Here is an 18,406-nt window from a genome sequence, read left to right on the forward strand (position 1 = left end):
GTGCTTCAGGACACTCCTTTAGATCAGTGATGAAACTTTATGAATGCTTCTGTAGTTTTGGTTTATTTTCCTTGTGTTTCTATTACAGGAAAAAAAAAATCTCTATCTTCAGTATTCTGTAAATATTGTAGAGATATTTGTATCCCCTGTAGAGAAGGAAGGAGAATTTTTTTTACCATAGCCACATTTCCAGCACCACAAAGCTGTGTTCGCCGCTGTAGCGTGATAGGTGTTGTTGGATGTCACTTAAGATGTCACCGAGCCATTAGGTAGGAGACAGGCAAGAACACAGGCTCCAGGAACACTGTCGGTGGACTGCTAGGGAGGATTGGGAATCCTCTGCCAGGACGAGCACCGTGACCTTCTGTCTTCGACTTTGGAATATTGAGGTTTGGGGAAGATCTTGTATTTCTTTATTTTCTTACCACTTACCTGAACAGTAGTCTCCCTACCACCGCCATACAGAGAGACATATTCAGCTTTATGTATGGTGTATGTGTGTCTCTTTCCCAAGAATGTGGCCAGAGCAACAGCAGTAACAGCCATGTTACTGCATGATGCTGGGATTTGTGGTGTAACTTACTCTTCTGTAGCTGCTGTTAGCCCCGTCTGAGTGAAGGGCACTGCAGTTACTGAAGAGGCTCTTGACCTGTCCTGGTATTTGCTAGAAGTGTCTCTTGATCTGCATGTTAGTCCTAAGAGCTACTTCCCTTATCTTCAAGCAGCCTGCAAGGTAGCAAAGAATCTGCAGAAACCTAGAAAAACTTCTGTTCTCTTTAGGGAAACTAGAAGCTGCTTGTAAATACTTCTTTTTTTGTTTCTTTATTGATGCAGGAACACCTCCTGCATCAATAAGACACCTCTAGAGATCATCTAGTCCAACCCCCTGCTCCAGCAGGGACACCCAGAGCATGGGGCACAGGGCGGCATCCAGGTGGGTTTGGAAGATCTCCATAGAAGGAGCCTCCACAGCCTCTCTGGGCAGCCTGTGCCAGGGCTCTGGCACCCTCACAAGAAAGAAGTTCTTCCTCATATGGAGGTGGAACTGCCTGGGTTTCAGCTTTTAATCTCTTGGCACCTACTTCTCAAACTGCAGTGCCAAGTTGCAGCCTAACCCTTCTGGGGTTTGGCAAGGGCTGAACATCTGGTGTTGGCTGCACCGTGAGCCACGGCCTTTGCCATCCATGGCCTCAGTGGATGGGAGTTTTCCAAGGTTTCTCACGGGTGTGGAATGAAGCCCATAGCATGAAGGTGATTTCTCCTGAGCCTCGTCCTAAGTTTGTAGAAGGCCAGATGGTCTGAACTGACCTCAGACCAGTTATATTTTGTGTGCAGTACCACTTTTTGGTGAAGAAAGAATATTGGAGAAGAGATTTTATTAACCAATTTTATTAATTAACAGTCTCATTTTATACCAGGATTATGTAAGGGTAGAAGAGAGTATTTTGACTCTTTCTAGTTGTCTTCCTAGATACTTTTACCTTCGGCAGACATTTCAAAGAAAATGTTTGACTTTTTTTTCTGTTCATGGTGACTGAATAATGGGACATAAAAATGATAAAATGTGTAATATTTGTTTTTGCTGGCTGATTCCTTATTTTGCTGGGTTTTGCTGTGGGTTCAGTAGGAAAGTGATGACTTTACTGAAGGAGCAGATTTGTTAAAGATTGAGCAAAATAGCATCTCCCTTCCCTTTATTGATGTCTTTGCCTTAAATAGTTATTAAAGCATTTTAATAATGGGATCCCTCTCTACTCATCAAGCTTTGCTTTTGCAGCACGCAGAGCACCATATTCCATCCACTTTCTAGGTGTAAAATCTCTAATGTAGAATAAGCAGGAAAAATCTTCAGAAAAATTCTTTCTATATCATCAAGAAACATGAAGGGGCACAAATCCAATTCTCTTTTCCTTTTTAGGTCACCTCTAATGAGCCAATAATCCCGGCAACACTTTTCCCATGCCCACACATCCTTCTTGGCAAGGTCCTCCTTTGAACTTGAAGTTGAAAGGTTCTTGAGGTTCCACTTGGAGTGGACTAATAAAGGCATTAATAAGTCCTCCCAACTTTCTACCTCATTTGATATCAGTCCATTAGAAACTGCTGTTAGGGAAAAGTCCATTTGTAAATGGCTGATAGCTGTTGTGGTCTGCGACAGGGGAGTTTAATATTGCCTGTATTAGAGCAGCTTAGGTTGCATACCCAGGAGGTGATCCTCTTGCTCCACTTAAATAAATTTGGGAAAGATGTCAGCATTTCACAGATACGATTTGTGGCTGAGAAATTTGCCCAATCTTTAAATGGAGGCAGCAGCTTTTGACAGTATTCTTGCTAGAAAGATTCTCACTGGATTGCTTTCAAACACTACTGCATTGGGATTTCCTCAGTTGGCTGGTTATCAAAAACTCTGCTCTTGAGAGGATAGCATTGCACCTTGATTCTGTGCAGGTATTGTATCTTTTCCCCCTGCCCTCTTTATAAGGAGGGTATTTGGGTATTGGCCAGCTTATTTTGATTTGCTACTTTGTCCTTCCTGCTTCAGAAGGCTGCTCAGGGTCCACAGCTTCAGCGGTCTTCTAGTTTTCCATCTGCTTGTTGGTTTTCTATATCTTTGTGTCAGTGTGGTCTTTATCAGCGTTGTCCTTCAGTATAGTTCATTTTCTTTCTGTTGTTTAGCTGTGTACAGTGTGAAATTCATACAGAACAGTTCTACTGTTTTGGAAATGGAGTTAAGGAAAAGTGTTTTGCTCAAATTAAATTTTGTTCAGTATTAAACATCCTAGAGCTCTTTTATTTGAAATGCTGTAGTCTCCTGTAGCAGCAATTTCAACATTAATTTCTGTTTGCCCAATCTGTATTTTAAAAATTGCCAACCTTTAAAATATTGGTGCCTCTTCCCTTGGCAGTCATGTTGTTGAATCAGCGCGTGGAGGATGTTTGTAGAAGCACAATTTGGTGACTGGCTATTTATTCCCTGGGAATTTAATTGCAATCAGGGTGCTGTGTAATAGATATAGATGTTCTTGATTTTCAGTTTGTGAGAGCTTTTTTAATATCTCTGAGAAAGATAATATAATTAGCGACTTAAATGTTGTAAGCATGAGGCCAAGGGCTTGCTTATTTTCTGCAAATGAGGAGATGCTGCATCACTCTTTATCTCAAAGCTGTTTAAATTAATGGACGTTGGAACCTAGGCCATAGAAAACATACAGAAAATGTGTCATCTTTCCAGTTTTGTGTTGATAACTGTATGTTATGGGTCAAAGATCATTTTAACTGCTCTCCAGGATAAAATAATAGTGGTTCATATTTTGTAATGGCCATTTTTTTCTGGTATTGGTGGTTAAGGAAGAAAGCTCTACCCTTTTTGTTCAGAACAAAATTTTAAACCTGATGTGAGAGCAGCTTTGGCTCATGGAGACTTCACAATTAAAGCTGAAAAATGTGGAGAGTTTTTGATTAATACTGGTATACCAGATCCTTGCTCCCTCCATTTAGAATGAGTAAATCCACTGGGAACAAGGTGAGAGAAGAGCTGTGTTGCTTGTGACAGAAGTTTCCATCCTGCTGTAACATCATTTGAACAATCAGATTAAGAATTCTTCATTATTAACCACCTACCTCAAATGGAAAGATTGAGCTTTATCCAACTTGCAGCTGCATCTGTGCAGGGTATGTAGGGTATGTTGACTGTTCAGACTTAAGTTAGTGCTCATGTAAAATACTGTTTAAATGTGGAGCTAGGAAGCTCCAAAATCTTTTTGAAATTGACTGAAAGAAATATTTGTTTCTCCTCCAGGCCCCCCCCCCCCAAAAGAGGCAAAAAGCAGTTTTTTCAAAGAAGCCCCTAATTGCATAATATATTTTTGAACCTTCAGATGAAGGCTGGGGAACTGACTTGAGCTAAAAGGTGGGTGGTCACCTGGAGCAAGCTCTGGTACAGCAGAGCAATATCAGAAAATGGTGAGTCTAAATTGCATTAGACACTCTAGAAGCAAACGTAAAGCCAGGGTATGATGCTGTCATGAGGACTAGGGGTGTCTGCTGTCGTGTTGCTGGGATTAAGGTCAGGATTTTCACACATTTCTCTTGCCTTTCTCTCTTCCCAGAATTAATGATCAATATATCACTACTGTCACTCATTTAAAAAAATGCTTAAAAAGAGGATATCAAAATGAACTTCACTTCTCATCTCTAGTTCATTTCAACTCCTAACTGGTGCTAAAAAGCAAACCATTCAGTAGTGAGCTTAGCTGACATCCAGGGGACCTTCCTGATATCCTTGGCTTTGGTGTTCGGCTCTATGTAGAGGCGACTCCAGCAAATCCTTAGAAGATAAACTGCACTGGCAGCAGAGAAACTCAAAGCAGCAGGAGCTTCCTGAGCTCATCCTGGAAGGGAGAGGCGCTTAAAGTGGATCTAGGCTCAGCTAAGGAGGTAGGAGAGGGCAGCCAGGTCTTCAGCAGAGCTGGTGCAGAGCAAATCCTCCTCTGTCCCTTGGCTGGTGCTTTTGAGCACGACCGTTCTGTGCTCGAATCACTTCTGGGGATCACTTTAACCTGCTGTTTCAGTTTGCATGTTGTCGTGCTCTGAAACAGTCGTCCTTCCACCTCTTCTCTGCTTGCTGTCTTATGCCAAACTCTCACTTTCTCTTCTGTACTCATCAGAAAATGTTTCAGTACAGTATGTTTTACTCTCCCAAGAGCACTAAAGTAAGTAGGCACTCCACTTTTTTGAGCATAGCAATAGTTTACCAAGCAGTTATATGGGACAACATATTTCTTGCAGAAATGAGTAACATTGTACTTGAGAATTCTCTCCTAATACGATATTTATTGCATCTTCTGATTTCTGTCCTGGATGTTGTACTGCTTGCTTGTGGTTTGCAACAGTGAGAAGTATTGCAGCACGGCAAAATCAGGGTATTTTTGCTGTAAGTACTGTATGGATGTACTTAAGACTGTTCTTTTCCACTAACTGGTGGTAGGGGCACATTGTTAAAGGCATGTGGGGTAGGAGGAGGTAAGAGCAAGGATTGTTCAGCGTACAAAGCAGCAAGTCACTGCATGGGAGGTACTTACCCACTGCCAAATGTTTCCTAGGCATCACAGCCCAGAGGAATTGTACAAGGGAGGCTTTAAAGCAAGTTAAGCTGGTCGATTTAAGAGTTCTTAGAAGGATCTCCCATTTGTGTAGGGCTCGTAGCATGTAAGGAAGGACAAAGATGCTTGAAGGAAGTGATTGGACTAATTGGTAAGGACATTGGGTATAACTAAGGCAGAAGTGGGGATTGATGGCCCAGTATTGTATTATAATTGACAGGTAGGGCAAAGCTGGGCTGTTAAGGGTCTAAAAGGGGAAGAACAAGTAGTTTCTGTTACTGTTAGATGGAAGGAAGAGGACCCAGTAGGGCACAAAAACCAGGGGCGAATGGTCTTTTGCGGCCAGCTCATGTGCAAAAGCAGCAGGAGAAGCTGCCAGGCGAGAGCGGCCTGGCCTGAGGGATGGACTTGCTGGCAGCAAACGGGCTCCCTGAAGTGAAGGGCCACCTGGAAAGGGGCAGCTGGTCCCTTTGGAGCAGCGGTGGGCCCCACGCTGCTGCCCTGAATGGCAGGAAGGAGGCCCTGCCATAGGCTGTGACAGAGGAAAAAACTTGGAAGGGCACTCACAGGAAAGGCCGGACCAAGAAAGGAGTAGGGATTCCTTTTTGACCCTGTGGAGTTCTCATCAAGAAGATCAGTGAGGAGGAAGGGCAAGTAGGAGGAAAATACATCCAAGCGTATGGAGTTTTTTTTTTTTTTTCCCTCCCTCTGTAAACTTTCTTCCCTGGAAAGGAGAGACCTTTGCAGTCGGTTATCAGAACCGAACGCAGCGGCTGTGCCCCGCTGCTGTGGCAGGGCCTGGATCATCAGGCCGAGCACTCACGGATGCCGTTTGCTCCCCATCCCCTTTCCCGGGAGGAGGCGGCCCCGGACACGTCCCGGTCGTGCCGGTGGGATGGGGAGCTGCGTTTGAGCAGCGTGTGCAGCTGCACCCCGAGTTTCAGCCCAGCCTCCTGTTAGTTGGGTAGAACCCGCGCAGGGCAGGAGCCCCTCGAGGTGACCAGGCCGTCCTCCCAAAACAAAGCTCTGCTCCTCCCCGGGGCGAGAAGGGAGCCTGAAACCTCTGCTGCACCGGGCGGCCGCTCCGAGACGTGAGCAGCCCTGGGAAACAGGCTTCCCACCAAGCATCTTAAACCTGGAGTGGGGATTTCTTAACACGCTCAACCCAAAAGCATTTCTTTGGGGTCCTGACTTGATTAGGTTGAATGAAGCTTTCTAAATACGTTCCCATTTGAAGTAATATACAAGTAAGCATGAACATATTTAATATAAATATTTTCATGGTTGTGGAATTATTCTCCCCTCTGTCTGCCCGTATCATCCAGTCTGTGGGTCTGAGCTACTGCTTGCATCCAGGGGGGTCTCCTGCAGGTCTCCATTTCTCTGCGTGTGCCTCTCCCAGCCAAGTTTTTTGTTGTTTTTTTTAGGGGATTTTGTTATTTTTTCAAAAGTGGTCAGGCTGTTCCACAAAGCGGTATCTGCCACCTCTCAAACCTGTGATGTAGCACTTATCTTCTGCATTAGAGCTTTGCAAACTGGTTTTTGGGAGTTGTACTTGTTCTGACACACCGAGCAGAACTTCTTCACTGGGATGTGAGAAGAGGTGTGTATCTGCAGAGATCAATGTGTGAAGTGCACATTGAATTATAAAGCAGATGCATCCAAGAGGTATACAAGTACTGAACTGTTTGGGGTTAGAATGAAGTTGGTAGAAATTAGGGCTTGTTTGTAACTTCAGTCATATCCAAAGCTTTTCTTATGTCCTGATCCTAATCTGCAGTGCAAACCAGCCTTTAAATTGGTGCATTTGTACTCAAAAGCCATGTTTTCTTTGGAAATTAGTACAAAGGTGGCTACAAAAATCTTACAAGTCTACTGAATTTTTTTTTTAATGTACAAAAGTGAGATACACAGAAACAGAGTGAAGCTCACATAAAATTGAACTATTCGGATGTTTGGCTGTTAAGTTGTAAAAACACTAATACGTGTGTTTCTAATGCAGCTTAGTTTGGAAGGGAATGGTTGAAAATGATATCGATGTATCAATTTAGTATTGAAGTATAAATGTATAAAATAAGCTAAATGAAAGGGGAAGGAGAACATCTTCCTTTTCCATTAGCAAAAAGAAAATAAGAATTGAAAAAGAAACAAAAATCAATCAAGTTTTGGCTAAAATGGATATATGATGTAATGCAACTCTTGATACAACCTCAGTGTTTTTTTGTTTTGATTTTATTTTCTTTTTTTTCTTTTTCTTTTTTTTTGCTAGTGAAGTAAAACATAATTTTTTACTATCCAGAAAACATCAGATTATGTTAACGATTTCAAGGGGGTCTCATTTTCTGTGTTTTTTAACTCGTTTTCACCTCATTATGCACAAAAATCTTGAGACGTGTACTCTAGCTGCCTGATGTTTGTTCCTAGACTTTGTCACCAGAGCCAAAATTGAGGATTTCTCTCATCTATCTGGTCCTGCCAAAATCTGCTTCCTTCTGGGAAGAGAGCCCGGCCAAGCAATATATGCCCAGTGGCCTGTTTGTTTGTTTGTTTTAATACTCATAGGTACCTCTAAGAAGAAAATGCAGTTTAAAAAGAAAAAAAACCCTGTGCTTTTCTAAAATCATCTTTTGCACTGAGTGTTCTGAACAGTGTATTTTTATTTCGCAGTTTGTTAAAGGACTCAAAATAACTGCAGTTGCTTTGTAATGTGTTTCACTCTGCCTTTGCAGGGTAGGAGAGGTTTGTTTATTTTTACTTAAGTATTTCCACTGGCTTCTGTAACGCCAGATCTGTAAAATGCCTTTGTGTTTATTTGGATTTTTATATTTCATATTTCTATTGAAAGGTGTGAAGACTTCTGAAACAAAGAAAAGCCAAGACATGAGCTCAGAAGCCAGTTCATCATCTAATGAAGGAAGAAGTCCTTTCCCAAGGTAAGCATGTAAAAAACAAATATTTGAACTGCTGCAAAATCCAAACTCAGCACAGAAGGTGATGAGACTCTGCACGCTTGGTAGTTTCAGGTAGGTTCACAGGGCTAAGGCTCACGTTGGTGTTAGTCTAATGCAGCACCTGGGTCTCTCGTGCACCTTGGGCAGCGTTGGCAGCGTTTGCTGTCCCGCAGCTGCTGCGGCCTCCCGTGCGGAGCCGGTGACAGGGCAGTGACCCCCGCGCCGGCACGTCCAGCTGCTCCCGGTAGGGCCGCACAAAGGGAGCCGCCGGAGCGGGGCAGGCACAAAACGCCAAGTCTGCAGGAAATAAAGTGATTGCTTCTGGAATCTAGCCCCAACTGCAGACCTATCTTTCATGTTTGTTAGATATTTGATGCAGGCTTTCAAACTGATGGTGTTTAACAGCCTTGCATTTCCCTAACAGGGGCCGTTTGTCCTTCAAAACAACCAATCCAACCCCCCTTTTTTAACCTGCAGAATTTCCTTTTGGGGGTCTCAGAAATGATATATTACCTGCTCCTTGTGTTTCTCATCAGCATGTAACAGCCATCAAACAGCAATCACGTTAGTGGTCAAGAAGCAGTGGAAAATGGGCTACAACAGAGCCATCTCATGAGATATTAGCCTGGCTTTAGATTCTTATCTGCGTGCGTATTAAAACATCGCAGCAACTGGGCTCTGCTGTTGTCTCTGCCTTCTCTGCAAACTGTTGTTAATGGCAGGTAGGAAAATACTTTGGAGTGTTTGGACAAAAATTTAATTCATCTTGCTTATAGGATCAATATCTTTCTGGAGCTTTGTATTTCTATTGACAAAACTACTTTTGATGTGGCAGACGATTAAAGAGCTGTATCCGAATGATTTCACTCTGTGTTTTGTCTTAATCAAGTATCTCTTGCTTGCTTCCAGTGCAGTGAATAAGAAAAACCCTAACCATTGAACAGCATTGATTTGCACTTTAAAATTTTCTGGAACTTTGTTCCAGAGAATATTTGTGTAACTGTTAATGTTAACAAATGCAGGAGTGCTCCTATAGTTGAATTTTTAAGTGTAGTACATTTTAGTCTGTTCCTGATGTCCTGGGCTACAGTGAGAAATTGATTGGGTCCTTGGCAGTGATTCTGTAAGTGATTCTTAAGTGTCTCAGTAAAATATATATAATTAAACATGAACTATTTCCAAAAATAAAAAAAGAGCATAAATTTTATTGCTTGGGTGTTACACTTAATTGCTAGCAATGTTTGGCAGCTTAGGTGCTGCTCAGATGCTGTTTGTGCGATGTGCTTTTTGGGGTTTCACTTTCTTCTCAAATTCATGTTCTCCCTGGGTTTTAAAATCCTTCCTTCTGCCCTGTAATTTTCTGCCTCGCAGCTCTCGGAAGCGAGCGCGCTTCCCGCTCCGATGCGCAGTACGGCTCCTAATGCAGCTTACCCTGATTTTCCTAAATGACTCAAAAATAACGCAGCCTCTTAAAGTTTATTAATAACCCTCAGTTTTGGACGTTTCGCATCATCTTTGCAAAGAAATAAAGTAGCAAAAGTAGCAGGAAAGGCGGAGAAATGGAAAACTCAGACGGCTGCTTATTTGTGATCCGGACACAGGGAAATTTCTTAGACGCGCACGTATGAGGGTGCCACTTAGTGCAGTCACTTCTTGTGCTTTATTGCTTTTACAAGTGGTCTCGAAACCCACTACTTGAGAATAAACATAACTGTGTAGTACTGCTGTGGTACTTTTTATAAATTCTTCTTTGCTCTGTTTTGTCACCGAGCTGATGAGTGACCTCGAAAAAGACCCTGCTGGACCTAAATAAGGAAAAAAAAATGGCTTCCTCTGATGTCCTAGAGACAATAATTATGATGTGCCAGTTAAGCCCAAACTACAGCTGAGGGATTTTACTTTAAAGCAGAGGCTTGGGCGCAAAAATGCATTTATAGCTCTTTGTCCGGCACCTCATTATGTGTGGGCCTGATTCATTAAGTAATTGGTTTGCAGTTGTTTACATGAGTATTAAGGCTTTCTATTCAGCAGCCTTTGAGAGATACATTGTGCAAATGTTGCATGTTATGAATGCAGAATGAGGGGCAGGGGACCAGCGCTATTGGCTAAACACTGCACTCTGTTGAAAAGCAAGAGAAAGAGATTGGGTGCTGCTTTGCATAGCAATGACTTTCTTAATAAGCTTTACAGATTAATACACACAAGCTATAAAAGATGCAAAGAGATACTCTTAGCACATTTATACATGCTCATTTCACTATTATGGTACTGGAGATGGGAAGAATTGAGTTCTTTCATATTCGGTTTTTCAGTGCATGTCTTCAGTGCATGAGACTTAATAGAATCCGATGTTTATTGTATTATAAATCACGGGGAAGTAGGCAGATCTGCAACAGTTTATTATTAAAGATTCTTTCAATGTAATCTTTTTCTGCTATTGTATTTCCTACAGCAAAATCATTTTGTGGTTGAGTGGGATGAAAGGCATAATGTACGAAGGAGTGAGTCTTAATAGGAAGCTGCTCTCCGAGTAAAGACCACTTGTTCCCTTTTGTTCAGAGGTGCATGCCAGAGCTTCCTCTCCGCCAGCAAATATTGGCCTGCTCTACCTTGCAAATAAAACCGCTTTTTTCCTCCGTTACTTTACTCTGCCGAGGGAATATTTAAACACCTGGAGATGCAACTTTAGTTGGACGCGTAAACATTTTGCAGAGGACAAGAGCGTGTTAAATTATGAGGTTCCTTGGGGGAAGAGGTACCGCGAGTCAGCGCGGAGCCTCTCTGGCGGAGCAGGCAGCGTGCGATGTGTGTGGCATTTCCTAGGGCTGTAGCAACAGAAGCAGCCAGAGGAGGTCACTAGCTTTCTAGATAATTCTGTAGTTTTGATGCGGGCAATTTATTTTTCTTTGACTTGTTTGCTCTGGCTCATTTCAAAATAATCTGAACTGAAGATTAAAGATGTAAAATAGACTGAGAACCAAATAAAAAATTTAATTTGTCAGGACATAAACACTGTTCTGGAAGTACGATACTTTTACGGGCAGATTAATCAAAGTTTAATCCATTCTGGTCTCTGAAGACTGTTTTTTTAGTGAAAAGCTGCCTTTAACAAACACAGATTTAATGGTATGTAAATAAAAGTTTGCATATTATAATTCATCCTCTTAATTATTCTCGAAGGAACTGTTAATAGTAATCTAGCTGCACCTAATATGGCACTGTGGTTGCTGTGTCATGATGTAAAGAAGCAATTTAACCATCAGGGGGCACTCGGACTTTGCTAAACTAAAAGCTCTCAAATTTACCCTTGTAGCTTCCACCTCGTAACATTCAACCAATCCTTCTTAAACAAAACTATCTTGTCTGTTTACTTGACTTGTGAGAGAAGTGTCTATTTTGTTTGGAGCCTTAGCAAGTGATGCTAAGTGTTGGGTATGCGAATAGTCAGATTGACTGTGACTTACTAGGAACTTAAAAAAGGAATCAGAGCAGAGCAATGGGAATTCAGCGGACTTGCTCTACACAACAATATTCCTGGTTGCTGAGGGATGCACACGGCCGAGCCCAATAGCTGGCTGCTTTACAGTTCTGCAGTACTTCTGTCAAATCTCTGCTTGAAGAATTCAGGGGTGTTTTTGTGACCACACAAACGTGATGCATTTTGATGCTTTTATCAGTTAGTAATTGAAAATTACTGACAACCTTCAGGGCATGCAGCTATAAGCAGCAGCGTTTGTAGCTCTTCTGCCAGTTAATAGGGGGTTCTAGGGAATTTAAACTTTGCTTCACGCGTTTCCATTGCACAAGGTGAACGCAGGTTTCGGGCAGCGCTGCGGCCTTGCAGGGAGCTGTTTCCATGTGGCTGCGGGGCCACGAGCGCGGAGCCACCCTGGGTGAGAAGGCTCAAACGCGGGGCCTTGGCAGCGGCGACGATGGAGCCTGCGATGCAGCAAATCTCCCTAGCTTGAGTGGTATTTATGCATAGAAATATGTGCAGGTTTCTCCTTTTTTAGAGGAAATAGTGCTTCCTTGGTGATGTCCTCTCAAAATTTTGACCTGCATACTTTACCTGTACAATATAGAGGAAATAGAGGCTTTATTTTCTTTTCGTAGCTGTTCCCCATACTCTTCATGCCTAGTTTGGTATCAGGTACAGCAGGAATCTAAGTCTTTGTGTGCCGGCTTCTCTAGTTAAGAATATTTTTATTTCAAAGTGGTTTAAAAAAAAAAAAAGAAAAGAAAAAAGAAAAAAAAAAAAAAGAAAAAGTCTTATATGTAGCTTTGTGTTACAGATCTTTGTATCCTAAAATAAAGGATCGTATTAGCAGTGTAATACTTAAGTTTAATATTAACTTTGCTTCTCACCAGTTTTACTTAGAACTAAGACTTGTGTTGTAAATGGAGCGATTGGAAAGTTTAGCCTCCTCCACCGTTTGAGTTTTCTTCTGATTTTTTTGGGAAAATGCCCTGATGAGTGGATTTATTTTTTTCTGAATTTACAGTGTGGGGAATACCTGCAGGCTGCTGCTTTGTACAAACCCGCAGCAGGAAATAGTAGCCCTGGCGCCACGAGGCTTCCACAATAAGCTGGAAAGCACTTTATTCCATGAGGGATTCACCAAGGGAGCTCGTGTCCCCGCAGAGGTGTTGGCAGCAAGTGGCACAGCTCGCTCGTGGCCAAAAGGCTTGTAGCTTTGTACAAAAAAATGCAGTTTTTCAGAAAAGAAGCTGCAGTTTTGCCGTGGTGCTTTTGTGGGAGAACCTTTGCGGCCTCCTTAGGGATGCACAGAACTCCAGCGGGTTTCACATCCGCAAGGTTCTCCGGTTCCCGGGACAGACGGGCAGCCGTGCAGCTCCTGGATGGGACCAGCGCCGCGCTGGGGCCTTCTCCCACACGGAGCATCCGCGTCCTCCCCGCGGCCCTGATCCAACACGCTGGGTTGGGCTTTGCTTTCACTCAACGAGGGTTCAACAGGTTCTTGGGCTGAGATAGCCGTGCTAGAGTCAACATTTTGTTTTTTCCTGCGAGCCGCCACGTTCAACTTGTCTCTTTTGTCTAGTGTTTACGTCTTGATATGAATTTTTTTCATGGAGGAAATATTTTCAGGGAGCTTATTCATTTCTTATTGTTGCGGTATCTTCAGCACAAAAAGCCTGTTTCATCAGGAAAGGAGAGATTAAAAGGCCCTTTGAAGTTAAACTGGTTTGGATTTTTTTTCTTTGTTAGAGCCTGGGTTCGGTTTGTAATTATTTTGGGGAAGAAGGCAATGTATAAATGGATATCGAAGGGTCAATGAAGGGGATTAGTCAAGACAGTGAAACTTGTGTTACTTCATCTAGGCTCCTAAAATGCCTCCCGGGAGGTTTGGGGCTGTTGTGTGCTCGGTATAGCAGACAATAACTGTTGTGATTGACTCGCATTGCTGTAGATGAACCTTCTGCAGCGCGGGGGGTGTTTTGCATCATATCAGCCTAGACCATCGTTTCAGATGGAACTTAAGAATTGTTTCCTGTGTTACAAAGCTGCTTTGCAGTGTTCCCAGGCTTGGCTTGGCGGAGTTGTTTATGTCCTGACTGATTTCCTAGCTCCCTTTTTTTTCCCCCCTGCCTTCCCAAAGGATTTCCCTATGTAGCAAAGCTTTCAAGCCAGGCCTCTACCAATCCCTTTGCAGTGTCTCTTACCCGCTGGTGGCCGTGTTGTCATGTTAACACCCATCGCCTGGTCACAGCTCTGTGCTGCTTGGCTGATGAGTTCAGCTCTGATGGGGCTCTGATTCTGCTCCCAGAACAGCCCTGGGAGCAGGACCCCAGCAAATGGATGTTATTTGGGAGCATATAAACATTTTTTCCCCCCTCTCTTGTTACCATTGACCGTTATCTTCGTGGAGGGTAGAGGAGAAGTAGGGGAGGTTCCCAGGCCTTCCTGGGTGTCCTCATCTCCTGCACCTTTCTGCGAGCCCCTCGGCTTTTGCCTGGACCTGCCGGTGCTTGAATTGTGCACAGTGGCCAAATGACAGGCCGCCACCATCCTAGGAAAGAAGAGGAGAAAAACGGAGCAAAAAGTCCCTTTGAGGGACCCTCTGCCATGGCTGCATGATGAAACCCTGCGCCCCTCTCGCTGGTAGCGGAGGATGAGGCGGCAGCAGCGTGAGCAGGAGCTCTCAGCAGGCTCAGGTCGCGCTGCTGCAGTGCTCCCAGATCAGGTGGCTGTTGCGCAGTGTGTCACAGTCACCTCCATGTGCAGCTCCAACAAGTGGCTTCTTGCTCCATGCCACGGTGGCCGGCGGGGACGATGCAGCAGCCTCTCCAACCCGTTCTGTGGGATACGCGGAGGGTCGGGACACCCTACGGAGCAGGAGGCGCTCGGGGCGCTGAGCGGGAGGTGCAGCACGGGATCCACCTTGGGATGAAACTGGGGGGATCTGAACTGTTGGGTGACAGTGTCAGCCAAGCAGCTGGGGACTGACACACGTACAAGTTGTGTTGGGAGTACATAATCATCTATGTCACTTTAAGAGCCAGCTAGTGCTGGTAATTGTTACTAGTGCTCAAACCTCAGCTTAATGTCTTTGAACTTGGGCAGTGACTCTTACTGCTGGGGATTTTGTGCTGAGGATGTTCACAGCTTGGGCATAATGCTTTTAAAAGGAGAAGTTGCAGCAACTTGGGTAGCTGTGACACTTCCCCCAGCTGCAAGTTTAGCTTTCTAGCTGTAAACGGCAAGTTCGCACTGAACATAGCGGTGTAAGACAAGCTGTGAAATGAGCTCTGTTCTTTTCCTCTTCCACAAATGCCTCTGTGATAGCAGTAAAACACTTGTAATTCCCTGCTTCCCACTATCACGAATTAGCTGCCAGGTCTTTAAGTGAAATGCAACCCTTAATCGCTGGAAATTTCTGACAGCCGCTTGGGCGCCGTTTTGACGGCGACGCAGATTTCAAACTGCAAGTTGACATTTGCTCGCGTTTTGCAGCTTGCACAGCCCTGTCACAAATGCCTCCTATTTGACTGTCCTTATTAGAATCAGCTGAAGCTTTATTTCCAGAGCTTATTGTAGGGCTGTTAATATAACGGTTAATTCTCCTACACCGTTGCCCCTCTGTGATTATTCCACAGCCCCGCCACAATACGCACGCTACACACAAAAGATCAAAATGATTTCAGCTCGTTTGAGTGACTCAAAAGGGTCTGTGATGCTCTAGACACAAGAGCTGTTATTTAACAGACCAGAATTGCAACTGCATATATATACATCAAGGTACATCAAAGGCAGCTGGGAGGCTGCGCATTTACATAGGGACAAGGATGATGCTCTGGGAACCCAGGAGCAAAGTTGGAGTTGGCTGCCAGGGATGGCAACAGGGAAGTTCCGTGAGCACTGATGGGGGAGCGAGTTATTTATTTTTCTTCTTTCTTGGAAGATCTGAAAGGGCACAAAAGATGTATGAAGGTGCACGGTCGTCTGTACCCTGCCTTTGCTACCTGTGTAAATTGGCATAATTCACAAAATGATTCCAGTTTATTCTGCCTGAGCACCGGGCCTGATGTCCCTGCCACATGACATGGTAATTTCCCCGCACTGTTCAGAGAACACACTTAAAGGTGAAGAAAGACCCTCAAAGAGTAGTTATACAAAAATAATAATAAGAAGAAGAAGAATCTTGTCATGTTGTGGCAGTCTGCTGACTCTTTCTTGTTTCTCTCATTTTGCAGGATGGAGAACAGAAGGGGAATGGTAACTGCTATAAAATCCAAAGGTGAGAAATAAATGTTATGCTAATGAAAGCTGGTATCTAAGTTTAACTTACATTGTAAAACACCTCTAAGAACAGTATGAGACTGAATTAAAATATGAATATGAAGAGATGGAAGAGCCTGGACCTCCTGTACCTCAGCACAGGGGCAGGCTCTGCTTTCCCACATGGGAAGCAGCGTTTGGGCACGAGAGCTGTTCCCAGCTGTGCTGCTGCTTTCCCAAGCTTCTGCATGCGTTTGTCACGCGTGGAATTTGAAATCCAAATGTGGCCTTAACGCTGAGCCTGCTGTTGTCACCTGCAGCAGCTCTCCTAGGTTTACTCTAGCGGTGAAGCAGCGTCTTTTGTGGGTCAGTTAAATCAAAGGAAAAGGGAAAAGCAGCAGTTATGGAATAGTTGAGCTGGCAGCCTTTAACTCGCGCTCTGATCTCATCAGCTCTTCCCCTTGCAGAGCGCAGCCTGTGGTCACATTTCTCCGTTTCCTCCCAGGCCCAAATCCTTTATATTTTGAGGGAATCTCTCGAGCAGTTTAAACTGAAAGGCAGTTCCCTTTATTTCTGTGAAAATGGTGTTAATTCCTGGAGCCGTTTGCTAAAACGAATTCTTTCAAGGCGGTTCTGCCTGGATTTGACCCTGTCACAAAGTGGTGATTTTTGTTTTTTCCCATGGTGACATCACTACCCTGTCTGTGCCAGCTCTGTGATGTCAGAGTCTGCCCGTGATGTCACCTCGGGCTCGAGCAGAGGAAGCGGAAGATAATAGACAAAGCTGCGAGTCAGGCAGCAGATGGGCAGAACATTTCCACTCCACACAATTTACTTGACCAACTACCTTGAGAAACAATGAGGCGGCTTGGCCACGAAAGCCCTTTCCCCACCGACGAGGCGAGGAGCGGCCAGCGCGCGGCGTGAGAAACGCTCACCCGCCTCTCCCTTTAAATACTCTCAGGGCTTTAGCTTTAAACCAGTGTCCAGGTGCAAAATGATGGCTTATGTCGCTGTGTAGATTTTAAGATTTTTTTTTTTCCACCCTTAGCTTTCTGGGGAGAATCTGACGACAGCAACTCTGATATCGAGGCCGCTCTGCGTCCGCAAACTCACGATATGGAAGATGATTTCGATGACTTCTATGATTAAGATGCTCCTGGTTGTTTGGGGGGGAGGCAATAAACAATTTTTCACAGGTTTGAATGCTGTTGTCTGCACTGCAGCTCATAGTTGCTTCTTTTATTTAGGTTTTCCTTTGCCTATAAATATTACTCAAGACTGCACCGAGCCCCCTTGCACCTTTGCCTTTTCAACTGCTAAATTTTTTATCTGAAGGAAATCCTGTACAGGAAAACCAAGCCTCTTTGATTTTTTTTTCATCTTGGGGGAATTAAGGAAGATGCATCCTTACACATCCACCTGCTCAGAGCTGCTGCTTTGGCACTAGGTCTGTGAGCGTTGTCACCTTGGAGGATGTCTTTGGAGCAGCCTCCTCCTTGGAGGGAGCTTGTTGCTTTGCTCCTGGCTTCTCCCTTGGACAAAGATGCCCTGGCTTGGGTTCACGTGTTTCTGTGGATGTTCCTTGCTGGCCGTAAGCTCTAAGCAAGTTTGAACACAGAGCCGTGAGAGATGTTGACAAACACGCTGGCGAAATGATAGTTGCACAGCAAAATTGTCATTGTAAGGCTAATGGAGACCTGCGTTACAAAGGCTTTGTGTTTCATGGTCATGTATTGTAGTACATAAGTGCACGAAATAGGCCCCAAGATGGGGTTGGACAAAGGAATGCAAAAAGAGAACTGCCAGGAGCTGCTCAATAGCAAGATCCAGGTGCCTGTCCTTCAGTGCGTGCCCTGTTATACTGGAACTGCTGCAAGGCTCTGCCCTTCCTGCAACAGCCTTGGCCGGGGGAACAGGGGTCAGCCTGGCTGCAGCTCTGAGCAGCGCGAGCGCGGCCGCTTTCAACACTCCATTGCTCTGGGAGTGTTTAGTCCTAGGCTACACCATGATTCACCTTCTCCATGAGCAATTCCATCTGTGACAGAGCAGCACAGACAGAGACTGAAGTTATGACTCGGCTACTCGGGCATTAAATGGTTTAACTCTTCCTTGATCAAGGAAAGTTTCAATATCGAGCCTGATTTCCTACAATGAAATGAATGAAACTTCCCCTGCAGCAAACCCACAGCGCTGTCTTCTGGAGGGACGTCTGGCCTGGAAGCTTCACATCTAGGTGCTCTCGTCCCTCTCTAAATGGTTGGAGGGATTATTACTCTGATGCTTGTATATATTCTTATAGCTTTGCTACAGCGCTAAATATGTTTCTGAAAAAGAAAGGAAGCAAGCGGGGTCCGTATACATACGCTGCTCGGGGCAAGCTGGCATGTTTGATCCTTATCTTATTCTGCAGCAGATCAAGAAGAAGAAATGCATAAGATGTACATTTCTAATTCAGCACATTTTGGAGTGCAGCACTATTTCCATGTGGTTATCCGCAAGGATTTTCAGCTTTTAGTCTTGCTTTGTAAGATCCATGCTGGCGTTGCTGTATGGACATCACAGGAATTGGATGATTTTAGGAGCTTCATGCATTTTTAATTTTCTTATTTTAA

General features: G+C 44.1%; 1 protein-coding gene across 2 annotated transcripts in view; it reads left to right on the forward strand.

The window, feature by feature from the left end:
* The window catches only part of KIZ (kizuna centrosomal protein), a 52,333-nt gene extending 35,338 nt beyond the window's left edge, over positions 1-16,995 (forward strand). For both annotated transcript variants that reach the window (XM_088530358.1, XM_088530357.1), the window contains 3 exons: positions 7,948-8,035; positions 15,767-15,810; positions 16,843-16,995. In XM_088530358.1, the coding sequence (XP_088386484.1) occupies positions 7,948-8,035; positions 15,767-15,810; positions 16,843-16,943 (233 nt within the window). In that variant the 3' untranslated portion in view covers positions 16,944-16,995. The remainder of the gene's footprint in view (positions 1-7,947; positions 8,036-15,766; positions 15,811-16,842) is intronic.
* The last annotated feature ends 1,411 nt before the right edge of the window (positions 16,996-18,406 follow it).

The sequence above is a fragment of the Tinamus guttatus genome, unplaced genomic scaffold (assembly GCF_059628265.1).
Source record: "Tinamus guttatus ecotype Peru unplaced genomic scaffold, ASM5962826v1 Tinamus_guttatus_pri_ptg000367l, whole genome shotgun sequence".
In the NCBI taxonomy this organism is placed as follows: Eukaryota; Metazoa; Chordata; class Aves; order Tinamiformes; family Tinamidae; genus Tinamus; species Tinamus guttatus.